This window comes from Myotis yumanensis, unplaced genomic scaffold, assembly GCF_028538775.1.
Source record: "Myotis yumanensis isolate MYYU_CA2020_CCGP unplaced genomic scaffold, mMyoYum1.0.hap1 SCAF_9, whole genome shotgun sequence".
Classification (NCBI taxonomy): domain Eukaryota; kingdom Metazoa; phylum Chordata; class Mammalia; order Chiroptera; family Vespertilionidae; genus Myotis; species Myotis yumanensis.
Genome location: NW_027223760.1, coordinates 56,753,944 through 56,781,241, shown reverse-complemented (window position 1 = coordinate 56,781,241; position 27,298 = coordinate 56,753,944). Strand labels below are relative to the sequence as shown.

At 40.0% G+C, this 27,298-nt stretch overlaps 2 protein-coding genes across 9 annotated transcripts in view; one reads left to right on the top strand and one right to left on the bottom strand.

Moving 5' to 3' along the window:
• BZW2 (basic leucine zipper and W2 domains 2) overlaps positions 1-9,674 on the bottom strand; it is a 52,979-nt gene extending 43,305 nt beyond the window's left edge. The window contains exon 1 of the mRNA XM_070424390.1: positions 9,594-9,674. The gene's annotated coding sequence lies outside the window, so the exon portion shown is untranslated. The remainder of the gene's footprint in view (positions 1-9,593) is intronic.
• A 457-nt stretch (positions 9,675-10,131) lies between these two features.
• The window catches only part of ANKMY2 (ankyrin repeat and MYND domain containing 2), a 32,327-nt gene continuing 15,160 nt past the window's right edge, over positions 10,132-27,298 (top strand). For 2 of the 8 annotated variants that reach the window (XM_070424378.1, XM_070424377.1), the window contains exons 1-5: positions 10,132-10,362; positions 17,353-17,417; positions 20,648-20,786; positions 22,784-22,882; positions 27,062-27,222. In XM_070424378.1, the coding sequence (XP_070280479.1) occupies positions 10,296-10,362; positions 17,353-17,417; positions 20,648-20,786; positions 22,784-22,882; positions 27,062-27,222 (531 nt within the window). In that variant the 5' untranslated portion in view covers positions 10,132-10,295. Of the gene's footprint in view, positions 10,363-11,072; positions 11,200-11,701; positions 11,766-14,399; positions 16,822-17,352; positions 17,418-20,647; positions 20,787-22,783; positions 22,883-27,061; positions 27,223-27,298 lie in introns of those variants that run through there. The other 6 variants (XM_070424383.1, XM_070424381.1, XM_070424384.1 and 3 more) reach the window with 6 other exon arrangements.

The window sequence follows — 27,298 nt, the reverse complement described above, 5'->3', positions numbered from 1 at the left end:
TGGTGAGATAATTTGCTTTGGAGCAACTATAAAACATGGCAATGGGCCTTCGGGATGCTCAAAGGTGGTGGTAGGCAGGCGTCCAAACATCTCCTCACTTACAAGTCCTCTGAACCAAGCCTCTCTTCCCATCTTCCCAGGAGGGGACCTGCTGAAGCCTGTCTAAGTTTTATTTGAAGGGTTGTACACACCAAAAAGTTACTTACACAAGCCTCTTTCACAAGGAGGAGAACATGAATTGGATAGAAATACAACACCCCAGCCTAGGACTCAATGGCACCCAGCACACTGCTAGTAGGGGGCTGTACTCCCTGACACAATTTTATAGGAGTGGACAGCACAAACTTAAATTAAAAGAGAAAAAAACACAAAACAAAACAAAACAAAAAAAACCCAAACAGCAAAGCACTACAAACTCTCTCATGTATACTTTTGGAAATAAATTCAAACATATAGAGACTTAGTCATTTGTATTCATTTACCAAGCCTACATCTGGTACTAGTCAACAGGGGTGCAGCAGGGACCAATCAGACAAGGTGCATGGTGCTAGCAGGTAGAGGTTTGATCCAAGTACTGCACAAAAAATCTGGCAGTGAGTTAACAAGCATCAGTAGTCTCCAGCATGTTAAAGTACATCACATGGTGTCTTGAGGTGCAGTTGTTTATGTTTTCCATGACTGAAAACCATGGACCTAAACCCTGACCCTCATCCCACACTCCAATCAGGCTCTGAGAGGTCATGCCACTAGCTTGAGGCCAGGCAGCCACTAGCTTGAGGCCAAGCATTGCATTCCAACATGGGTGACACAGCAGAGATCAAAGCCAAGAGAGCCCCCCTCCCCCTCAGGGGCTCAGGTGCCTGGGAGAGTCAGGGCCAGATTCTGATCACTGCAGCCTCCACCCAGTGCACTTCCCCCAAAGCCACCTGATGTTGCTGCAGTGTCTTGGGTAATTGTTTAGATGACTCTCCAAGGCAGCATTTTCATTAGCCCCTAGAGTTTATGGTTTTAGTAACTCTAAAGCACAAATATTAATTTTAAAGTCTATTCAGCACCTGGATAAACTGGGTCAGCGTTATTTTTTCTACATGACTGTTAAGAAAAAAGAAGTCTTTAATGAGAATACTGAACAAAAATCCTGCCCTTAGGGACACGTAAACAGTAGGAAATCTGTGGCACCGCAGTTTCTAGTACTACAGGAGCCAGTTATCACACTGCTTCCTCCGGCAGCCCCGCTTGAACAAAAACACCAACTTCACACTCCTGAGCACCAACGCTGCATCCCTTTCCTTTAGCCGGCAGCTTCCTCTGCACCATCACCTTGGGGTTCTCCTTCCTGTTTATAATAACCTCATTCTATTACCATGCATACTGAGAAAAACATATGTCAGGTTTCTTTCCCCCCTTAGAAATAATCACAAATCCAGGAAGCCATCGAGGTTAGTTTGGAAAGTATTAGAGTCCTTTGTGTGAATATACAAAAAGAGGGCGAGAGAATATCATAAAACTGCACAGCCCATAGTGGCTCATGATACAGTCTCCATAGTGCAGAGTTAGTATTCCTTATCGTTACCACCTCTGCCAGTGGTTTTCTTGAGATTTAGTTAGAAGTCCTCCAAAATAACAGTGCACCTAACAATTGTTGTTTAAGTCTTCATCCAACCTAAAAATAAGTTGACATATGAAAAGACATCATTTTACATCTTTCACAGACCTAAGTAATTATTGTTTTCCTACTGAAATATTATTTCCATAAGAGAATTAAAGAGAGCCAAAGGATTAGTCACTAATATTAGTATGGGTGTATTATTCTTCCTCATATGGAACCATTACATGTTTCCTTTCTTTTTTGACACAAACTAAAAAAAAGATACACCTGATATTAAAAATCAAGAAATAATGGGAGAACTGTCTCCTTGGCATTTGCCAAAGAATGGTTCCTTCAGTGAGTTACCTAAACCTTTATTTTCAAAGTTAGATAGTTAACAAATGACTATCAGAACATTTCTTGGCGTTCTTCACTTAATACATGCCAAACTTACAACAGGCAAAATCATCCCAGTTGGCATTTCACTGCCCAAAAGATACTTGTTAAAGAGACCCTTGGCCTCAATATAGACATTGGAGTGAGCTAACAATGAAAGTATTGTTGTGTAGACTCTGCTAATCTTGGTAGATTTTATATTTTAAAAAGCTAGAGATTCTTCGAAATCACCATGTGTTTTTCCCCCTAAAAGGTACAAAGAAAAAATGCTGTGGAAACTCTTAATGACAACCACAATCCTGTGTTAAAATGATTCGTGTTAATCCGATTATTAAATCCCTGAGTTGTATCTCTCAGCTTTAACTGCTTCAGCAATGTCTTTATTACATTTACCACAAAAGTAGAAGGAAAAAAAAAAAGGAAGTCCAATTGGATAAAAATCAAATTAAGAGAATAATGAGTCCAGAAATTCCTTTAAGATGTAGTAGATCAGGTTCCATGTCTGAATATTTACTCAGACATTTCACTTGCAAAATAAACATCACAAAGAATTTCCTCCCCATTTTCTTTTCTAGCTGTTTTGGCTATTTATATACCAGCTATTTTTGGATAATTTCAAATCATTTTGTACAAAATATTCTAGTAAGTTTATGTTTTTCTCTTCCATTGTTTCTTTTTATGTCCATTACCAACTTTCCTACTTCCACCAATTCTGAAGATACTGGTTTGTAATCTCCAATTTAGCCTTGTAATGTCACATTTTATACATCACTTGAGAACAAGAACATCACAGTGTTCTTTAAAATACACTCTATCACGTTTATGATTTTTAAAGTGGACATATTGAGGAAAGCATACCTTTGAATGAAATCATCTCTAGTTCCAGTATGGTTGGCCATAAAACTACAGCCAATATTTACTTTTAAAATATGTATTTTATAATTTTCTTGGGTGGGGGGTGTTCTCCCTTTATTTTATTATTATTATTATTAAAAAAAAATTCTTTATTGTTTAAAGTATTACTGTTCTCCCTTTAATGCTCTCCATTTTCTGGCTTGCCTGTCCTAATTCACCAATCCTTCCAAGGTTCCCTTCAAAATTTCACTTTCTCCAGGAATCAGCCCTTCACTGAGCTCTCCACCCTGGTGTCTGCAGTGCTTTGGGGACTGGAGAAGGCTCTGTGGAGGAGGGGCCATTGGAGCGGAGAAGGATTTGAGTAAAATTTGATATGCAGAAATGGGTGGAGGAGGGCATTCCAGGAGCAAGAAGCAGGGTGGGTGGGTAGAAGAGTAGCAACATTGTTGAAATTAGAGCTGAGAGATTGGCAGGAGCCAGACAGCCACTTAAACATGCCAAGGGAAGTCCTTAAAGGTGCCTATGCTCTGGGCTGACCTAACCAGCAGAGCTGTAGGATGATTCCCTCAGTCCCTATGGTTTCAGGGCTGGCCTGTCTCCCGGAGGATAGGCTAAGCCTCTAGAGCAGTGGTTCTCAACCTTCTGGCCCTTTAAATACAGTTCCTCATGTTGTGGCCCAACCATAAAATTATTTTCGTTGCTACTTCATAACTGTAATGTTGCTACTGTTATGAATCGTAATGTAAATATCTGATATGCAGGATGGTCTTAGGCGACCCCTGTGAAGGTCATTCGACCGCCAAAGGGGTCTCGACCCACAGGTTGAGAACTGCTGCTCTAAAGGACAAAGACCAGTGAAATCCTTTGTGACTCACTGAATATAACAGAGGCATAAGTTTCTTATTAATGTAAAAAATAATGTCAATCCTAAGACATAATTACTAGAATTATGTGTTCATGAGAGTCTCTTTACTTTTAAAGATAAATTTTATCTTCCAAAGTGTAGCAAGATAGTCAGTCTCGTGGCAAATACTAACGTCTATTCAATTTTACTCTGAATTGATTTATCAGCTAGGCCCATAGTTATGTTATTCATATATTTTCCAACTGCAAAAATAGAATTGGCCCTAAAAATAACAATTCCTTTTTATATAACATTTACAGTCCACAGGGCATCCTCAAGGATTCTCAAAGTCACCCTGTAAATTTGGTTAACACCCCTGTTTTATAGATGAGGAAACTGAAAGCAAGAGAGATTCCCTTGGAAAATGAACCTCACCCTGGAGGTTGGAGCCTTGATTTTCCCAGTTCCCTGGGGTGCTTGACTGTCTCCCAGGGACCATCCATAACCATTTCCCACTTGGTCAGAAGAGGCTACTTAATGGGACTGCTTTACTCTACCAATCAACACACCAGGGAGAGGTTTTACTCAGAGGCGGATGAATGTAGGTTTCAGGGCTGCTTTGTCTGCGGACTCTAACATAATCCCACCATAGATCACCAATTGACAAGAGCTATGAGCTCCCATTTTCTAGGGTAAATGTATTCATTGGGAAGGTGAATGCTACCTTTTCCCTCCTGTTGCAGACATAGCTTCCTATTTTTAATTATCGGAACAGTTTTATTATACTCAGAGACAAGGGGCACCCGCCTAGGGTTTTAAATCCCACAGTGACATAACCTATATAATAAAGAGCTAATATGCTAATTAGACCGAACAGCCAGACGACCTTCCGTACAAAGCCGGGGCTGCGAGAGCCGAGCCCCTTGCACGAATTTCGTGCATCGGGCCTCTAGTCTAATATAAACATGAGTCTAAACTGGATTCATACTAATGTGCGCTTCAACCTCACCTGGCAGTGATGCTGGATTGGCTACATTGCCCTTAGACATCATGAAGACTTGACTTTGAAGCTTTAATGAAATAGTCTTTAAAAACCCTTGAAACAATGTCTAGGAAGGCATGTTATAAACGATACACCAATTTTACATGTTGGCATTTGGAAACATTGACATTCAATAAGTTTGAGACCTAATAAAAGAAACTTAAATATCAAGAAGTGTATGCCATGAAGCTGTAAAAATCCAGAAAGTGGGCGACAAAGTAAGCATTGAGTCAAGCAAGCCCTGAGTCAGAATCTAACGGGCACACTCTGCTGTGAATCTGGCCCTGGTTTTCCTATATTAATATACTTATCCTAACAATGCTGATATTGCTCACAACCATGGTGGTTCACCCTTTGTTTTTTTTTGGAAATGCCTTCTGACTTGGTTTATGAGTCACAGAAGAAAATCAGTATCTCCACTTCATTCATATCTTGATTTTTCCCAGTTAAACGAAATATAGTTACAACCCTTGTTCAGACTTGTCCGAATACTTTGTCAGTTTCCAAAAAAGATTAGCTGCCAGTAAGATATTTATCTGCCTGTGATCAAGCACTGAGTAATGCCACCTACTTTTGTTTTGTGGAGAAGTTAAAATGTAATGTGAACAGTTTATAGAAATGCATTGTTCACAAGATAGTCTCTGGTAGATTTAGGTGTAACTGTTTTCACATTTAAATGAATAATTGCATAAGCTAAACTCCAAGTTATAAAGAGCATTTGCATTCAAATTACTTTCTTATGCTTTGTTACAAAACCACAACAATTTTTCAGAGGCTGTAATACTTCCAAATTTTACTTTAAAAACTTCATTATGGAAAATTTCAGCCATATCCAAAAGTAGAGAGAGCAATAGAATGAAGTCAATGTATTCATTGCCCAGCTTCCATCACAGTCAATGGTGTCTCATTTGCTAGTATACTCTTATTCAGTCCCTGTCCCCCACTGTCACAGAATTATATTGAAGCAAATCTCAGATGTCATATCATTCTCTCCTTAAATAATTCAGTACATATTTTAAGAGATAGGGAATCTTTTAAAAATATAACCATGATATTATTTTCACACCTAAAAGAAAGTAAAATTCTTTAATATCATCAAATATCCAATCACTCAAGAAATATACCCAAATCTAAGAAAGTCAAATGTCAAGGAAAAACATTATTTCAAAAGATGTAATACTCAAAAATGAGGGAGCTACTCCCCTTCAAGAAAAAGGAAACAGCATTCTCTTATAGCAGAGAGCTGAAGGTCAGGGGCTGTAGGGGGGAATCCAGGAATGGTATGTACAATTTGTAACATACGCATATGAAAATTTTTTTTCTTGGTTGATAGCATTCATCAGAATGTCAAACAGCTTGAGACTGAAAACATTTAAAGAACTTCTGCCCTTGGTTATGATTGTGTGATTGTGCCAATCACTTCACTGTGCCTGTTAAGAATTAGTCAAATAGGGAAACAAATCCATCTAAAATAACCACGATCAAACTGAATTCAACTTAGCATTTACTGAGCATACAGTAGATGCAAGACAATGGGTTACATTCTTGATAAACAAAGGTAAATTAGTTCTAGTGAATTTATAGTCTAGAAGGAGAGGGGATTCAACAGATTAATATAGCTATAATAGTATGTCATGAAAAAGGTGCCTGCTGTAGGTATACTCATGGGGATCCAAATGAAAAAGCAATGATGTTACTTGTGGGGGAGGGGGGGGGAGGGGGGAAAAGGGGGGAGGACGATGACCAGGGGTCATAAGATAGAACAGAGTTGTAGAAGATGTCAAGAACTGTACCATCAACTCCTGTCTGAAGATCTTCCTTATGCCCCTAGCTGAGAGACATGGATAAATGTGTCCTGTACCCCCATCACTGGGTAGGGGGGGAGAAGAGGTTACATGTAAGTAGTATTTAGAAACTGAACAATTCTTTAGATCTGGAGAGGAAAGACTCCATGAAGAGAGAAGGGAAGCATTCCAGGAAGAGAAAAAGCAGGAACGAATGAGTGGAAAGTACTGGCATGTTAGGGAACCAGCAGTGTGGTGACCTTCCAGCAGCGTGTGTGGGTGGGGCTGGCTGACTGGAAATGCCTGCTGGGACCAGAAGTTGGAGCCTTCCAGGCCAGAACTGAACCTATATTCTGTGTCCAGAGAAAAGCCATCAGCACATTTTAAGTGAACTAGTTCTATCTTTACAGAGTATGTCTCACCCTTAGGTGGATGGGTGCCCAAAGTTTATTGAACTAGTGGTGCCTTGAATTAGCTGGATGGGGTGAGGTGAGAGAGAAGCAGGCTATTCAGGAATCAATTGCAATAAGCCAGGAGCGGTCCAGAGTGACAGTTGTAGAAAAGAGATGAGGGGACATTTCAGAAATTTTAGAAATCATTATTTTTAAAAAGTGAAAAAAGAAACATAAGCAAGACCAAAGCATCATAAACATTCTATTACATAGTGTAGAACAGTGTTAGTATTATTCCATTTCTGGAAAGAAAAAAAGCTATAAAACGCAAAATATCATAGGAAGGATATGGAAGAAATAGATACCACTGGTTGTAGGGCATGGAAAAAGGATTGGGAGAGGTAGGAGAGAGACTTGTCTCTTTGGTAGGTTGAACCACATGATTATCTATTGGCTAGTTAAAAGAATATATAATTTCTTCCTTACTGTCAACCACATAGGCAGAAAATTGGAAAAAGAGAAAAGGTTTTAGAGACAAGATAGAGGTTCCATTCTAGCTCTGACTCTTCCTAACTGTGGGGCGTGAACAAACTAATTTCTTTTACTTTCTGTCCTCTTATTTGCAGAAATAGAGATAATACTGGCTAATTCCTGGGTCACTATAACAATAATTAAAGGAATCCTACACAAAGCATCTGGTACAATACCTGGCATAGACTAAATACTCAATAAGTAGCAGCTATTTTATTATCAACAAAATTTCCTTGATATGAGTATAGTCTTAGAATAATAAAAGTTCCTCGATCTAGTTTCAGGTGTGCTCATTAGCTAATCTTATTCCTACATTAAAAATTTACATTGTACAAAACGACTAATGTAATCCATCTGATGAGCACTATCCATTACATATCTGTTTCTAGAAATTGAAACTTAACATTATTTATCTGCATTTCTACGTAGAGGTTAGTTTTTGTTTTAAATGCTACTGAATCTATATTTACTGAAGTCGTGTATGCACAGAGGACTACTAAATACAAACTAGATGCCACAGGGCACCAAGAAAGAATAATAAGTCGCTACCCTCTAAGAACTGACAACCTCAGTGAGACAAACAGGTGTGACCTTCAAGTAACCATGTCCCAGATCTGGCAGAAGAGATGGAAATACTGGCAATGAAGCACCCAATTCTGGCCATGCATTTGCTGTAAGATGTCAAGTCACAGGTTAGGAGAAGTTCACTCTGCAAACATTTTTTTTAGGTGGGTTTCCTCTGGTTACTATGGTTAAAATCAATTGAGACTGTGACAGCAACAGCATCCTAAGTGTTACAAAATAGTGGTCACTCTCAAAAGTCTTACTACACAATGTTTGAACAGTCACATCATTATTAAAGCATCATCAAACAAAAGTTTCTTTGTTATAGATTGAGGTGAATAATTGCAAACCATTTTCATGTGAGATGTTCTGGCTCAGATTTGCCCCAGCCTGTAAAATGAAGAAGCCTTTGCAAAGAAAATAGCTGGGGCTTAAGAAATATTTTTGTGAAAGGCAGGAAATAATGATAAACATCTTCCAGTGTTGGTGAATGCTTCAAAAAAAAAAAAAAAAAAGGCGTAAGGCCTGGGGAAAATGCATTTCACTTCATACACAGCACTGTGGGGAGAAAGAATGGTGGGATGGATTACAAAAGCCATTCAGATCATTATTCAAATATTTCTCTTTGCAGCAGATGGGTCTTGAGAGAAACACCAATACCAGGCTGTAGAGAAACAACGGCCTAACATACACACTAATTTCTAAAGCTTGTATTGATGCTGCAAATGTTATGGATGCGCGCCTTGGAGGGATGACTGGCTTCATACTAGCCAGCAGGTCTATCTCCTGAGCCACCAGAAGGTCCACACTTGCATCTACCCCCCTAGCGACCCTATGCTCGAAGCCCCAGGGTACACATTACAGTGGAGGACGGGATCAAGGGGCTCATCTACAGCTATGCACAGGCAGCAGCACCAGTTTAATATCCGTCCTCTTCCTTTCCCCTCCCTAATTCCATAAATCTCAAGATCAGAGTTACAAAGAGACTGGGAACTCCAGCAGAGCGCCGAGGCCCTCCCTCCCCTCCCGCCAGGCCCTCCCTCCTCCAAGGAGCATTAGTGCCGTGCAAATTGCTTCCAAACATCCTTCGCAGGCACCGCAGGGCGAACCAGACCCGGTTTTCTTCTGCAGCTTCCACGGAGGCCAGAGGAGATGACAAGTGGCGTGCGTGTGTGAGTGTGTGTGTGTGCGTGTGTGTGTGTGTGTGTGTGGTGGCGGCGAGGGGGAGGCTTGCCCAAAGATAGCCACCTTCTGCCTCCCCAGCCCACCCCTCGCTCCCAGCCTCAGCCCCGGCCTCCGGAATCCGCATCTGGCGGCGCCTCGCACGAGACGATGCGCACCCACACTTCCACCGCGTGGCGGGCCCCCACCCATTCGCGGTCCCCGGGTCTCCCCGAGCGGTGGGTCTTTACTCCGGGGCACGGATACACGGGAAGCGAGGTCCATGGGGTGGAGGGGCTGCTTCCCCACCGAGCAGCAGGAAGCCGCCCAGCAGGCACATGCTTCCTCCCGGCCCGAGGGGAAACCCCCGGGGGGCGACGACCTCGCTTCCCGCAGCCTCTCCTGCTCCCCCGGCCCCCCCGGGGTTGCTCCTCACCTGTCCAAGAAGGTAGCGGCGACGCGCGAGGCTGGGAGCTGCGGCGATTCCGGCAGCGGCAGGGGCGGCAGCAGCACTGGCGGCGGCAGACAATGGAGGAGTGAAGGACGGACACATTGACATCGACACACACAGCCCGGCGCAGCCACGCCTCCCGCCCCGCCCCGTCCCGCCTCCCAGCCCGCCCCTGGCTGGGGCCGCACCACTTCTTAGGCAATGGAGGGAGGGTCGCGAGAGCCGGACACCTCTAAACGCCCCATGCAGCCACTGCCGGACACAGAACTGAGAGATGGATAATTTAAATATTGCGTGTTCCTAAAGATACGAGGCAGACAGGTTGGAGGGTGGGAAACATGTGAGAATTCAACTCCCCCCTCTGGTTTTTGCCACTTGGTTTTGTCTTCCCTGGCTCCTCCAATGGGAGTCTTTGGCTGCCGCCTCCGGCAGCTCCTCCCACTGGCTGGGCCAATAACACGCTCGGGGGGGCGGTGCCTGCGCTGGGCCTGCGGAACCGCCCCCCCGCCCCGGCTCGCCGGAGCTCGCCGGCTGCTCGCCTGCCCGCGGGAGAGGGGAGAGAATTCGAACGCTTCCCGGCGTCCTGGTCTCGCGCTGCCCCTCGGCGGCTAGCGTCCCTCACACAGACACCGCGTTTCCTCTCCACACTCGCCGAGAAACAGAACAGCCTCCAAGCTGGCGGGAGCCATGGTTCACATCAAGAAAGGCGAGCTGACCCCGGAGGAAAAGGCGCTGCTGGAAGTCATCGGAAAAGGTACGGGCGCTGGGCTGCGACGGAGGCGCTGCCCGCCCGGCCCGCAGGCGTGGCGGAGCGCGGGCCCTGCGGACCCCGGGCTGCGGGGCTGCGAGGACCGGGAATCAGCGTCTCTCCCTTTGATGTTGGCGGGTTGTGGGAGCGGAGAGCTGGGGCGGGACCCGCACGGCTGGGACCGTAGCGGAGGTCGCCGAGGTCCGAACCCGGCGTCAGCTTTGGGAAAGGCACACACGCCCAGGCCCAGCTCCGTTACAGCGGGCCGCCCCGGGGCGTGGGTTCCAGGGCGTTCATCCTCCCACTCTCCTAACGGGGCTGGGACCGCCGTCCTTCCGGGCGACCGTGGCCCGGAGGTCGCAGGCTCTCGGGCTGGAGCCCAAAAGGCCGTTTCGACTTCCGGAGGCCGAAAGGTCTGGATTCCTGGGCCGTGCCCGCCCCCGCCGGGGGTGCAGGGCGCTCCTAAGGGGAAGGGCTCTTTCTCCGGGCGCTAAACTAGTTTTGCAAGTTGCCCCTCGGAGGCGGCTGCGCGAAGGGCCGCCTGGCTTCCTTCTGGGAGCCCCGCCGCTGCCGGAGCCCTGAGCGGGGCGGGGAGGGGAGAGGCCGGGCGCCCCCGCCTCTGAGCGCACTTTGCGAGGCCTTGGCCTTCCAGGCGCGCTTCCGCGCTTCCCTTCCCCTCCCGCGACCTGTGTCCCGCTTCCGCCGCCCGGTGTCCCGGGGAGGGAGGCGCAGGCCCGGGAACAGCTAGAAGCCATGTTTCCCCCTCCTTCCCAAGTGGATGTCCCAGAGGAGTTCCGTGCCGAGTCCCAGAGGAGTTCCGTGCCGAGTCCCGTTACCTGGCAGGTGACATCAGCGTGACTGTGTGGTTCCTGCACGCTCACGGCGCCGGGATGGGAGTGCGGGAGGCCGCGGGCTTAGTTGGTGGGGTTTTAAGCTCAAGAATGAGCAAGCTAGCCCTGACTGGTTTGGCTCAGTGGATAGAGCGTCGGCCTGGGGACTCAAGGGTCCCGGGTTCGATTCTGGTCAAGGGCACATCCCCAGTGGGGAGTGTGCAGGAGGCGGCTGATCGATGTTTCTAACTCTATCCCTCTCCCTTCCACTCTGTTCAAAATCAATAAAATATATTTTAAAAAAAGAAGAAGAATGAGCAAGCTACCTGTGTCCCCTGCAGAGACCCGTCTTTGGAGAATAAAGGCTTCCCAGTTTCCATCCTTCTGTCTTTCTAAGTAGCCAGGTCCAAATCTGGTTTCCCAGAGAGTATGGCAAATTATTCTTCTTACTGAAAAGGACAGTCTGAACGTAAAAGAGAGAGAGAGAGAGAAAAAATCGGATTTGATCTTAACAGGTGCTGATGAGATGAGCCCACCCCATTCCATCTCAATGTTAAGCCAGCCACAGCTATGTTTATAGTAAGTGTTCTTTGCCTGGGATTGTGGGACGTGGAGTTGGTGTTTTTGGTTTTGGCTCTCACTGACCTATTTGGCACTGCAGCCTTTCTGTTCTCCTGTCTCTGGGTGCTTTCTCCCCGCCTTTGTGCTCTGGGACTCAGTTCAGCAAACAAACATGTGAGTTCCAGCTACGTGCCAGGTACAGTGCTGGGCATGAAGGAGATAAAGGAGCAACTCACGATCCACCAGGGATGGAAATTTTGTTTTTAAGCGACCCAGAGCGATCACTTCTCTTAGAAGTCTAATCAACTGATCAGTTTTATAAAGTGGGTCTCCGAAAGGGGCAGGTGGTGGTGGTGGGGATCCTTGGATATCTTCTTAGGCGTCCACCAGTGTTTATTTTAAAGATTAAATACAAGAGAATACATGTGACTGTGATGGGGTGAGTACTGTGCTATTGGCGCCTGTGCCTCCAGTTGCACCTCCAGTGCGCAGACGCCGTTCCCCTGATTCTGTTGGCCCAAGCGGCTGAGAAAAGAGCGGAGATGGACTTAGTATGTGATGCATTCTTACTGGGGAATATAAGAAAATAACAACGCTTGAATGTTAGCATGAGTCAGGCATAATTATTAACACTTTACATGTATTAATGCATGTAATCATCATGAGCTAGGAATTATTTCAAAACTACAAAAATGTAAGAGGCAGCATGGGGTAACTATGAATCTTATCTCAGTCATTGGCTGGTCATGTGGCCTCGGGCAAGTTACTGATTTTGAGCTTCAGGTTGTCCAACCTGTGAAAAATGGTTCTCACCGCACAACATTATTGTGAGGATGAAATGAGTTAGTATGTGTAAAGGATTTAAAATACTATTTGTGTTGGGAGTTATTATGGTAATATGGCAATCTGCACTTTCTAGACAAGAAAACCAGGAACTGAGAAATTAGATAACTTGCCCCATGTCACATAGGTAATAAGTGCCCAAACAGAAATATCATGGCCCGTAGTCCTAGAAATATGTTGGACTTGAAAACAAACTAAATAGGAAATGAAACCAGCACCAGAACAAACCATACCACATTCACTTTGAGAGACAATTTAATTTAAGCAAAATACTATAATCTGTCAAGTTAATTTTAAATGTTACTGATTTTATGGTTTTAAGTGCATTTAATTTACAAAATAATTTTTTGGTTCACAGTTGAATAAAGATCATAAGTAAAATTTTTATTTGTACTCATTAAAAGCATTTTTAAAGGAGATGGGTGTTTTTAATTTTTTCCCCTTCACTACATTTCTCACTGAGAAGCACTAGATTAGTCAGTACTAGCACTTGGAACTCACAATACATTTTTAACCAAGTGTTACCTATCATCTTGGTCATTGTGAAATAAACTCCGCATATTTTTAGTGTCTTCCTTCTGTCAATCACTGCCTCTAGAAGTTAAGCAGACTGTAAGTGGGACTTAGAGTCAGAGAATACCCTGCAGTGCCTCTGGACACTTTTAGAACAACTACTTCTTCTGGGTGAATTCACATGCTAGGTGTTCTGCAGACTGTTAAAATGCCTGGAAGTTCCAGATGAAATGAGAAGCTGTTTCATACATACCCATTTAAATCATAGTTAGTGACAGCATCCATTTTGCAACATTTAAGAAGAGAAAATTAAAATCACTGAAGACACTGAACTGCTTATAACTTGTACATTGACCCATTCTTCTAACTTCTGATATTCTTTTCCTTAAGCACTGAGGAAGCACTATTTTTTCATGACTTGTGTAAAAGTAGCTATGAAACAAGCTGGATAATAACGTTTATTCTACCAGTTTTATTAAGGTATGATAAATGCTGCACATTTAAAGTGTACACATTTTAAAATCAGTTTTTGATGTAAGTACACATCCATGAAACCATCATTACAATCCAGATAATGAACAGTTCCATCACCCCACTAGGTTCTTTAAGCCTTTTTATAATCTCACTTCCTCTACCGCTGTCTCCAGGCAACCACTGATAGGTTTCTGTCTCTACTGATTAAATTTTTCTATGCTAGAATTTTATATAAGTGGAACCATATAGTAAATTATTCCCTTTTTGTTCATGACTTCTTTCACTTAACATGATTTTGAGGTTCATCTATGCTGTACCAATAGTCTGTTTCTTATTTTCTTCTTTTATTTTCATTGTATGGATATACTGCTATTTGCTTATCTGTTCACTTTGGTGGACATTTCCGTTCCCAGTTTTGGACTATTAAAGGAAGATCCTGCAATAAGTTCCTGTGTAGTGAATAATATTATTTCTAGTATCTTTATGGTTTAGAAAGATTCAGGTCTTCTAATAATTATAGTTTAGAGTTCAAAGAAAACATTAACAAATATATAGTTACCATTAACTCAGTGACTGAACAGGTTATGAAACCTCTGTGGGCTTTATTGTCTTCATTTATTAAAAAAATAGCTCTTTAGATATTTTGATTTTTAGGCAGTGATTTATAATCCCAATTTAAGGCCATTTAGTTACAAAGCCTAAAAATAGATACTAATATGAGAACTTTTAGAAAAGGCACACTTCAATAAATTTACTGTTTCAAAAATATATGTTATAATTAGAAGTCTTTACTTTTAAAATACATTTATAGCTATATATCTATAATTAAATCTAAATGCATGTATTATTTTTAAATTTTAGACACTTTAAATATTTTATACATGATTTTACTTACATAAACACATGATAGCAACTAATAAGACAAATAGTATTTCAACTGCCTAACTTGAATCGTAGATTCCTTAAAACATCTCTTTTGGGGATTCCACTAAATGACTGAAAACCATGCATACCCAAATCTCATGGTTATCTGATGGATTGCTAGAAACAGAAATGTCCAAAAAATTTTTTTGTTTCTCCCTTTTTTTTACTACATATGCTTAACCTTCAGTAAGAGATCAATGGTTCCAATCTAGATATTAGAAATGTCACACTGAATTATATTGTGCTGCTCTGCATATAAGATAACAAGAGCATCTAGATCAAGCATGTCAAACTCAAAGGCTAACACAGGCCAGATGAACGAGGCATGCAACCCGTGGGCCGCGAGTTTGACATGTTTGATCTAGATGATAGGCACTGAGGATGTATCTGGGCCAGGCATTAGGACAAGACTTTAATCCTCCTCTGAGCCCTACGGGATGGCTACTATCTACTTCACAGATGAGGAAACTGAGGGCTTCACGGACTTGTTCAGTTTCACAGTAGTCCTGTGGTATGGTAGAAAAGAGGGCAATAACAGCGAAAACATCTTTATTAGCTCCATCTCTTCTCTGCTAAAATGCTCGTCTGTCAGATAAGTTGATCATCTCGCCCTAATGAGGCAGGTTGGGTTGTGTTTTCTTCTTTGGTTGAGCAACTTGGAAAATTTCTCAAAAGGAAAACAAATCATTAAATATTACTTTCATCAATTATAAGTCTGTTAATTCTTGTCTTCATTGAAGATAATTGGTGGCTCATTTCATATCTCCCTTATAGTGATGTACTTCCCCATCTTAAGAGTTTGTTAAATCAGATTTAATATATTTCTTTCCCAGAGTAAAGCAATTAATCTTTTAAACTTAATTGCAAAATACTGTTTGAGAATCTACTGTGGACAGTAAGGAATGAAAAAAGTAAAAATCATTCTGCCTGAGCCCTGGGTTTCACATTTCTGTGCTATTCTAGACTATCACTAGTTTCCTACTAATGCCATTAAATTAGGAACACCAAATTAGAAATCATCACGTTTTTCCTCTTTGAATATTTTGCACATCTATTTTCCAAGATATGTTTTATTCTCTATACTAGAGGCCTGATGCACGAAATTCGTGCAAGGGGCTCAGGCCCTCGCTGCCACGGCTTCATCCAGGTGGTCGTCTAGAAGGATGTCTGGTCTAATTAGCATATTATGCCTTTATTATTATAGAAGCCAAAACCATTTCAGAAAAAAAATTCTCATCCTGGTCCCTGCATTTCAAAAGGCTCACTGGTATGCAGTGGTGTGTGTGTGCATGCCTCACATTTTATTGATTATTTTTAATTACTCCCTAACAGGACAGATTTAACTTAGATTGTTGGCCATTGAGCTAAACAGTTTATGAAATCATTGGTCTGTTCTTTAATGTGAGCCAAATATTTACAACTGTAATCTGTATCCTCCCCTAATACCTGGCAGGCCTTGACATGCTCACAATCCCTGTAGTATTCTTCCTTTACTGCAGAATCATCTCCTGATCAGATGGAAAATAACCTGTTATTCCTTGGAGGCCAGTGGGATTCAGCTGGAGCATCTTCCTCAAGTAACATTGGGGTGTGGGAGTTTTTATTGTTTTAATTCCACTCTACAGATATTTGTGAGAAAGTCTCTGATAGGAAGTCACATGGATGGGTAGGTTCCATGTGCTTACACGCTGGAAGGTTTTCCCCTCTCATTTTGTGGCACTGCAGATGGGGTATGGGGTCAGACAATGCACTATTGACAAAATAGCTGCTGTCACAATCCAGGGACTTGGAGATGATTCACTTGACATTTCGCCAGCAGATCTATTTCTCTTCTCAATCAAGGAGACATTTCTCCATCTATTCCATGTTGGTGAACAGCAACCGTATGACTTGCCGTAGAAACAGGCCAGGGAGAGAGAAGCATGCTTATCTTTATTCTGCAGTCCATCTTTCACTGGAAGACTAGCAGAATTTAGCACATTCTTCAACTGTAACTCCAAAGTTAAAGAGGAAAAATAACTCTTAGTGGGTGCTGTTCCTATTTTATGTCCTTTTAGAAGAGAGGCTTGTCTCATCCTCTCTCCCTGAGAACATTCAGTTTCATTGTTCTCTTCTCAGTCAAACCAGAATTGTTTTTGGCAGAATGTGTGGCTGACTCTCATTTATGATGATGATAATAGCAACATTCTCTCCTGCAGCTACGTGCTCCTATCATATGCCTCACAGAAGACTGGAAAAACCTGAAAGTTGTGGCCTAATTACAGCTGGTTTTCAAATGGTACAGAGGACTGACCTTCAGGATTACATCAGAGGACTTTCAGTATGAGGGCACTTTTATATAGTACCAGCCTTTAAAGATATGTTTACCTAAGCCTTTCCAAACCAAGAGTTCTATTACAAGCATGCCATCAGTTCGCAGGGCCTATGGTGACCAAGTACATAAATAGTGATTATATGTTTAACTCCAATTATTACATTGACTGGTATTTAAATGATGGGTTGGACTAGATGCCCTTTAAGATTTGTTTCAGTATTAAGAATCTTATGCTTTGTGGTTATTGTATTACTGCCAAAAGGAAAATGTGGCCGATTTAATGTACTTTAAGATCACTGGAAATAAAAATAAGATGGGGCTATTTTAGTTTCTATAAATCTTTTATTCTGGATAATTACTTTGTGGAATAAATAGTGTGTGATTGATACTTTATTTCCTTAACAACCTAACCTGACTAATCTTAATTTTACAGATAAGCCTTTAATTTATTTCTTCAATGTTAGATTTTTTTCTATTCTAGTGATAACCTTTCGTTTGTTGTTTGTTTGTTTATTTATTTATTTATTTATTTTATAGGTACTGTCCAAGAAGCTGGAACATTATTAGCCAACAAGAATGTTCGTGTCAACTGTTTGGATGAGGTAAAATTTTTAATGAAGTGTCTTACTACCTGTGAGAATGGACAGTATATAAATACTTATAAGAATTGTTTTTCTAGAATTTGTTCTCAAGTTATGCTTATATCTAAACCAAATGTGAGCACACAGGCCACAAAAGACAAATAAGCATGTAAAAACATGTTTAATTGTATTAGTAATCAAATAAGTGCAAATTAAACCAAAATTATATCATTTCTTGTGAAATGTGGGAAACAGTGGACTTTTATATGCTAATGAATCCTATATAATACAAGCCTAATATGCAAATTGACTGAATGGCGGAATTACTGGTTGGCAGGGGGCAGAGCTGGCGAGTGGGCGACACCAGACCAGCCAAGCCGGGTGCCAGTGGGCAGAGGGAGGGGACAGTGATTTGGGGGCAGTGGTGGAGGGGCAATCAGGGAGGGGTGGGGCTGGCTGCTCACTGGCTGGTGCTGTCTCCCCATTGCCCTGACGGTCACCTCCCGCAGAGGGAGGCCACCGGCGGTAGTGGTGGCGGTGGCGGCAGGGAGATGGGGGGAGGGCCCGGCCGCTCGCCCACCCGCTGGCCCCAATTGCCCGGGGGTCGCCTCCCTTAGAGGGATGCCAGACTGCAGCTTAGGCCCTAGGGGAGTGGACCTAAGCTGTCAGGCAGACATCCCCCAAGGGCTCCTGGTCTGCAAAAGGGTGCAGGCCAGGCTGAGGGACTGCCCTGAGTACATGAATTTTCATACACTGGGCCTCTAGTTAGATATAAATTGGTATCACATTCTGGAGAAAAATTTAGAATTTGTGTGATTTTTAAATGTGTGTATCTTTGATTCAGCAACTCTACTTCTAGGGAAAGGTAACAACCTACACTGAGCTTTCTAGAACACTTACTGTCCAAAATAACTCTGAGATGATGGTAAGGTCTATTCTGAGCTGTCCAATCTCTGCCAATATCTGTGTGTGGTTATTCTGTTATACAGCACAGTTCTAGTGCGAGAAAGTTAACTCAGCGGTTTCTCATGCAGAAGGGAAGGGGTTTTATTAACCCTTTACCTGCACATGTCTAGCAAACTTAGTATCACAAAATAAAGTTTAAAGCAAAAAAATATTTAATAGGTCAAAAGTCTTATATATTAAATTAATAATCCACCAAGAACATACCAGTCTTAAGCCTTCACTTACGAACTTTAAAGCTTTGATGTTCATAAAAAAAGAAAATTGAAAGGAGAAATTTGTAAGACCACAATAGATTAAGTAGGAAAATCAGAGACAGAAACAGAAAATGTGAATAACCTAATTATCAGTCTGTGTCCTATGTATAAGACAGAAAAAAATAGAACATTTTCTTTTTACATGGAACATTACTAATTAGTCTATGTATTATACTATTTTTAAAGGAAATTTTAGCTAATTTCAGACAGATTCACCAAATGCAATAGAATACATTGAAAATGAACAAAAATATGATCCAGATAATAAAACATATAACCTGAAATTTAAAAAAAAAAAATCTAAGTAATTCTTGGGTAGAAGAAGAAATAGAAGTAAAAATTTCCTACTATTTAGAACTGAAAACACTACATCTATCAAAAAATTTGATATGGGAAAAAATACATTGTGTTATGACACAAACGGGTTCAGAGATTGCATTGCAAATAGCATGATTGGAATAGCTCACTGCCTCTTTGGAAAGATGTTCTTTCATTGGTTGACTCTGAAAACCAATCATTGCTAAGAAGACAGCTGGTAAACAAGAAACACCAAAGAGAAATACAAAATGAAAGAAACAAAACATTCTTGTTTTTTTAATGAGAAGAAAGGGAATATCTGGAAGCAGGGAACAAACAGATGAATGGTCTAATGTGATTAACAGAGATGACAGTTTATTTTATTTTATTTTTAGATTATAGGGCAGTTCTGTAGCATTGGGGTCATTCCCTCAGCCTGAGAACCTGTCACTGTAGGTTGGATTGCTGGGTGACTGAGTGCCCATCTGTACTGTGTCCTTTCTTCCCCCCAGGCTACACACCAGCTTCTGATGTACAGGTTATATCATCCTTTAGGGGTTACCACCCTAATGCTCTCCTTCAAAAGGTAATGAGCATATAGTCCATTCCCACTCTCTTTCTGTACATTGAGATTCTGATTACCCACACCCACCCAAACCACTCCCAACATTTAAATACCACATCCTTATAGACAAACCCAACTAGGGGACTCTTAAAGTTGGAATCTTAACATTTTTCCATTACTACTCTCAAGAAACTTTGACTACTCCCATTCAGTTGACTCTTGTACAGCCACCTGAAAGGTCCCACCTTCCCTATAATTCTCACATCAACAGCCCTCTGAGAATATTGATGGCTGTGTTCAAAATAATAATCTGCAGTCATCAGGAACAATTCAAATTATGTTAGCGTGCTAAAATTTACAAAGGTAAGAGATTATATGTTTTAGAGAGGTTTCCATCCAAAACAACTTAGAAATTCCAGCACTTGTAGAATTTACAGAGTATTCTTGGTTACTGAGAAAATTAACTTACAGGAAACAGCTTGCTCCTTTATCTACCAAATAGTATTAGGTACCCAGAACCCAGTACATGTGAGGTTGGCTGTTTTATTGGATATGCAAAAACATGCGGAGACTAATAGGGTAGTCTAGTGTAAATACTACCAACCATTTCTCCGTATTCATACAATATATATATGAACAAATCATGTATATGATCAAAATATAAATGTAGTTTAAGAGAGCATTGTTTTAAAAATGATACCACTATAAAGTACATTTCCTGCCTCTTGTTTTTCTCATACTTTATTCAATTTTTCCTTTGGTAGGCATTCTATTTGTTTTGAGGTTTTTTCCTTATTATTATTATTTTTAGTGCATTTGTATCTGCTTGTTCATTTGTTTCCCCAGGAACTAAGAATGTGTAGTAGAGATGAGAGCCCTGGGTTCTGGTCCCTGCCCTGGCCATTTGAGTAGTTATGTGAGGATGAGCAAATCTTCTCTGAGTCTATTTGCTAATCTGTAAAAAAATAAAATAATAAAGTAATAAAACCATCTTTTTTCCTCAGCAGTTCGTGTAAGATCCAAGTGTGAAAGTAAATATAAAAATACTTTATAGATTGTAAAGATGATTTTTTTAATACATGTTTGTTTTTAATTTAATTTCAGGAATTGCTCATAGGTAACTTAAGACAAATAAGTAAAATTAATACATTTTTTCCTTTCTATTACAGAATGGAATGACTCCTTTAATGCATGCTGCATATAAAGGAAAACTTGATATGTGCAAATTACTTTTGCGACATGGAGCTGATGTAAATTGTCATCAACATGAACATGGATACACAGCCCTCATGTTTGCAGCACTTTCTGGTGAAGTTTTAGTTTTTATTCTAATACTAGAGGCCCGGCGCACAAAATTCGTGCACGGGTATGGTCCCTAGGGCTGGCCTGTGATCAGGGCCATCTTCCCGAGCTGCTGACTGTTGGCCCTGCTCCCTGCTGCCTCCCACCCCCAGTTCCCTGTTCGTCAACGGGCGATGGGAACCTGCCAGCCTGAGAAAGGGACCGAGAGGTGGTCAGTGCGCCTCATAGTGACTGGTCAAGAGGTCGTTCTGGTCGTTCTGCCATTAGGGTCAATTTGCATATTACCCTTTTATTATATAAGAATATTAGTATTGTTAGTTACCTACACAAATTTATTGTAAGTACATATATATATACTTTTCAATGAAATGCATTTTTATTATAGTAATTTTAAGGTCAATTCTAATGGAAAATAATGGTGGGAATTGATTTTTGAAAAATTATATCTGAAATGTTATACAGTTAATTTGTTGATTTCTTTTTAATTTAAATCAATCAATTCTTTGTATTGATAACATACAGTGTGGGACAAAGTAGATTTGCAGTTGTGAATACACGAAATAGATTTTATTCTTGTTATTGTTGTTAGTTATTGTACTATTTTCCATATGAACAATGGTAGACCTACTTTTGCCCACCCCGTATACTCTGTATTTTGTGTAGCGTTGAGGAGCTGGATCAGTTATTCCTTTCAAGTTGGTTGTTTTGATGTTGTCTATCTTGTTCTCTTGAGAAAAGAGCTGCTCTGCTGGAGCTGTGTGTTTGCTTCACTGGCATTTTTGTACTAAATAGGATGATCTATTTAGAAACTGACTTTGACTCATGTTGCTTATGATTTGCTAAAGAAAGACAGTTGGGAAATATTTCCTAAAATTAAATGGAGTTATGTGAGATTGTTGCCATTTTTTAAGGAATTGAAGATGGACTATAATATTATATTTTAAAAGCAGTAATCTGTATTTTTATAATCCTAGAATTGAAAAGCTTTTCTAAGCATGACATAAAATATAGAATTCAAAAGGACAACCACTTTGATTACATATAATTTTAAAATTACTATATGTAGAATATACCTTATATACAGTTAAAATACAAATGAGAAACTAAGGAAAATACTTATTATACATCTTAAAGGATCACATTATTATATATGAAAAGTTTTTATAAATCAATTAGAAATGGCAAATACTGCAGTAGAAAATGAAACAGAAAATTGAAAAGAATAAAGAAGTAAAACTGGCTAACAAACATAGGTTATTTTTCACCACATTGGCAGAGGTTAAGGAAGAGTGACAATGCCCAGCATTGGCACAGGAACTTCTTTGCACTGTTTTCGGGCGTGCACATCAGCCCAGCCTTGCTGGAAGGCAGCCTGAAAAAATGCATTTCAAATATGTGTAACCTTTGCTCCCACAGTATTTTTCCAGGAACTGTTCCTAAGGAAATTATAGTTCAAACTGCAAAAATTAATGAAAAATGCTGTTCACTGAGTACAATTTATAATAGCTAAATATCTGTAATGGTTCCATGAGTGGTAGAATGCAAATAGAATAAATGCAAATGATGGTTATCGAGAAAAAATTCTAGAAAAGTATACCCCCAACTGTTAATAGTTGTCCCAGGGCCTGAAGGTGTGAAGGATGGGGTGGGTTAGTAGATATTAAGTAAAGATTTCTATTCATTTATGTTTTTGTTTTTACTTTGTACTAAACATCATTAGGAAAAATAAATATATTTTGTTTGGTTAAAAAAAAAGTTGTATTTCTACTCAATTTTTGTATTGCCTGATGTTTTTTCTAGAAAACAAGTTTAATTTCTAATGGGTTCTTCTAGCATTTTACTCTTTACTATAGTTATGATTTATATTTTAGAAAAAGGTGAAATATCCAAAAAAATGAAAATCTAAAAGTTTGTGGCGAAAAAGGTTACAGATAATTTGAGAGGGAGTATTTGAATTGCACATTTTTTAATACTAACAAATATGTCCCCTTTAAAAACCCTAGGTAATAAAGACATCACGTGGGCAATGTTGGAAGCTGGTGCCGAGACAGATGTTGTCAACTCGGTAGGAAGGACAGCAGCTCAGATGGCAGCCTTTGTGGGTGAGTTATTTTATGGCAGTTTTACATGAGGTTACACCCCAAATTTTCTCCATGGAAAGAATACCACTTTACTTCTCAAAGAACAAATACTGTCATGTTTATTTAAAAAAAAAAAAAAATGTTTTTAGCCCACTAGATTTTGTCTAACTTAATGAAATACCCATAATACTTTGGAGAAAATGAACCAGCTCTGTTGAATGTCCACTTTGTAAGATACAGAGAATGATGGAGTTATTTTAGTTGCAGTCGAATGCTTTGAATATTTTATTTCTCTAAAGGAAGTAGTTCAATGTATAAGATCATGAACTGTGAAGACAACAGTGTACAGTTTAAATTCTGGCTGTGTTACTCAGTTGCATGTTACTTAATGATTCTGACCTTCAATTTCCTCATTGTAACATGTTTACATGGTTATGGAAAGCATCAAATGAGACAATAGAGCTTTACAAGTAACTAAATAAATACCATCATTACTGTTGTTAATAATAATTATAGCAATGTAATTCTTTTGTAGGAAGAAGCATTAATAATATAATATATAGCTGCGTCATTATCATCATCAACAACAAATATTTATTGTGTGTGGTCAATATTTCTTGATGTGTTAATCCTGTTACTGGAAATAATGTAGAGGGTTTAGAAGAGAGTGGGAGTGAATATTTGATCATTGGTAGTTTGGCCACACTAAATTGGCAGTTAGGAGAGCCCATTAATAGAAAAGCTATAAACATCTGACATAGGGAGTGCAGTAAGTGGCTTTGTGAGGACTAATAATTCATGAAACAAATACGTAATGTCAGATACGTATATACCCAGCATCACTCTAGGTGCTTTGGTTACATTGGTGAACAAGACAGAGGCTGTTCATGTGTTCATGGCACTTGAGGCCAATAGTGGTGATGGGCATTGTGAAACAGCATACGCTAAGGGACCACTTAAGAGTTCCATAGAAACACATCAAAAAAAGGGATCTTCTATCCTTATTCTAAGGGGGTTTTGAGAGAAATAACATTTAAGGTAAAATAGAATGGAAATTAGTCAGATGTGGGGTATCATATCTGTATATTTTGTTAAATTTTACTGTCAATTTATAAAACTAATAGTAGCTACCATTAATCAAGTTGGACAGTCATGGAGTCACTTTATGATAGCTCTGTGAGAGCAAGTATTATTTTAATTCAGTTTCAGAAGGATTGGAGAAAGGTATGGCCTTGTGCAAGCTTCAGAGAAATACTTATCTTCCCATAGTTATTGATTTTTTTATTGTCATTTTTTATAAGTCTCCTGGGTTTTATAGCTATTCAGTTTTGTTTTATTTTCTATTTGAATTAGCTTTAGGCTTCAAAGTAACAAGCAATAATAATAATGATAATTGGCATGTATTATTTTTTAATGGAAATATTTTCAGCTTTTCACTTTTTATTATGATTTGCTTTTGGTTTTATCATTACATAATTCCACTCTGTCTTAAATTTTAGTTCTAATTTTTCTGATAATATAGCCATTTCTGATTTCTTTTTTGTTTTTAATATTTTGTCACTATCTCTTTGCCCATCCTTTTGTTTTCAATTTTTATTATTTCATAACTAGTATTATACCTATATTATTTATAAACATACTAGAGGCCAGTAGGGTCCCTCAGCCTGGCCAGCGGGGATCAGGCTGAAACCAGCTCTCCGACATCCCCTGCGGGGTCCTGGATCTTGAGAGGGTGCAGGCCAGACTGAGGGATCCCACCAGTGCACGAATCGTGTACTGGGCCTCTAGTATGCATATAAGATCTTTGGTTAATCTCTTCCTACCTTCCCCCCTCCCCACTTCTCTCTAAGATTCATCAGTCTGTTCCATGCTTCCATGCCTGTGGTTTCCACTCCTGCATTGAGCATCTGCCCCCTGGTGGTCAGTGTGCATCATAGCTACCAGTTGGATGGTCAAACAGTCAGCCAGTCACTTAGGCTTTTATATATATAGATAGGTGGATTCTGTTTTATAACTCAAAAGATATGTTCTCTCTTTTAAAAGGTATTCATTTAGCTTATGCATATTTCACTTAAATACTGATAAACTTAATTGCCTCCTCATCTTTTACTCTTTTACCTCAGTTTTTTACTCTGCATTTTACTTGGTAGTTGTGTGTGTGTTTCTTTCTCAATGTGATTGTCTGGTTACGTTAGAGTACATTTTATTTCTCCTTTTATTGACTCGAATGATCAGGATGGGAGAAGAACTTCTATGCATATATGCATAACCCATCGTCACAGACAATAGTTCAGATGAGGCCTGGCGGGATGTGTGTGGGCAGGGTGAGGAGATCAGCGGGGGGAAAGAATGGGAAATCTGTAATACTTTCAACAATAAAGATACATATTTTTTAAAAAAATGTTTCCCATTTCACTAGTGCTTACTTTCCTATTCACAACACTCCTGATTAAACTCATAGTTCTCAGTTATCATCTAAAAATAAGAACAAAACTATACTCTGTGTCCCACCCCCAAAGGCCTGTATTTACCCATTTAGCCACCCCAACAAGAGGAAAACCTTAAAACTCATTTATTTCTTCACATCCTCTGTTTGGTTTTATAGGCAGCAGGACTTTTCTTCCCTCTGCCATTACCACCACTAGCTGTGGACTTCGCTGAGAGTGTAACATTTTTAGTACTAACATGTTAGTAGCGTGTACCTCCTTACTTCGTTCAGTAATTCCCATGGTCAGCAGTATAATTCCTCAGTCATCCTCTCCACCCATTCTGATGCTCTCTGTTGCCAAGGCGGTTGTTCTCCACTGTTTCCTCTATCTTCTTGCTCCACTTAGGTTTTAGTGACAGACCTTCTCAGATGGTATGTAGGTTGTATTTTGTTTGAAACTCATCATAACCAAAACTGTCTTTCTCTGTGGAGAATGTGAGTCATAGCTTGGCTAGTTTCATGATTGATGTACCGTTGTTCTTTTCTCGCAGTCACGTGTATAAGTTACTCCACAGTTTTCCTAATCCAGATTTTGCAAATGAGAATTTGATTTATTTTCCTTTATAAATTATTCATTTCTCAATATGGAAGCTTCCCCCAACTCCCAGCATTTGTTTTGTATATTAATATTACTGCTTCATTAGTATGCATTCAAAACTCATAAATTAAAAATCAGTAAAACTACTTAATACTTTTGAGTATAAAATTTTAGATATAAATTAAGTGAAAATTTATATTTATAATGATAAACTTTAAATATATATCATTCTTATATAAATTATTAGCAGATGAGTTAAACTTAAATGTCAAAATAATCTCAGCACTACCTGAAATGAAAGAGATTAATCTTGTAAAAAGTAATGTAATATTTGTTCTTTCTCCCAAAGATGTAATCTTAAGAAGCCCCCAGTCCTGTGACAGTGTGATTATTATATAGCCAGTATTTTTATATTTTCAACTGCCAACAGGGCTGTTTCTGACTAACCTATTGGGGGACTGATGAGAAGATAAAGTTTCATGCTAATTCTTCATTTTCCTCTCATCCCTTTGTCTTTAAATCTTCTTATGTCTGTTTTCATATATTTTAGGAGCAGTTTCACAACATTTTTCTTTTAGAACTATTTTTACCACTAGGTATGGCTTAGAAAAGTGGTTTAGAGATCTGTGAGAACCATAATGTAGATTCCAGGCTTATGGGAGCAAAAGCTTTTTCTCTAGTTTATTTCATAAAGGCCAGCTTTTCTCCAATTCCAGGGGAGGGGAGGTTAGGTTACTAATATGAATACTAATTATGATAAGAAAAGCTCTATCAATTTAAATTTCTATATAATGAAAGCCAGATGTGATTAGGGAATAATGACCATCATTTGTGTAAGGGTGGAAGAAGAGACATTTAAATTATAAGCAATCTTTGTAAACTAGGGGTAAAAAATTATAAGTCAAACACTGCCTTTTTTGCAATCCTCATAATCTTCATACATAGTAGGGATTCTGTGTCTTTAAAAGGAGATTATTTCTTGACTTCACAAAGCATGCTTTAAATGTTCCCCCAAACCTTTTACCTCTCCTCCTCTTCTCTCCTTTCCTGAAAATTAAAGATGTATGTGCATTTTACCACACAAGAAAACAGAGCAGCATTCATTAATTTAAAAATTGGAAAATGTCTTACTGTGAATAATAAAGTAACAAATTTCCTATTTTTCTGTTAAAAGGTCAACATGATTGTGTAACTGTAATCAACAATTTCTTTCCTCGAGAGAGACTGGATTATTACACTAAACCCCAGGGACTGGATAAAGAGCCGAAACTGCCCCCAAAGTTGGCAGGCCCACTGCACAAAGTTATCACCACAACAAATCTTCATCCTGTCAAGGTAGTGTAGTGTTTATTGTATTTGCTTTTTATTTAAATACAAGAGACCCAGTGCATGGATTCGTTCACCGGTTGGG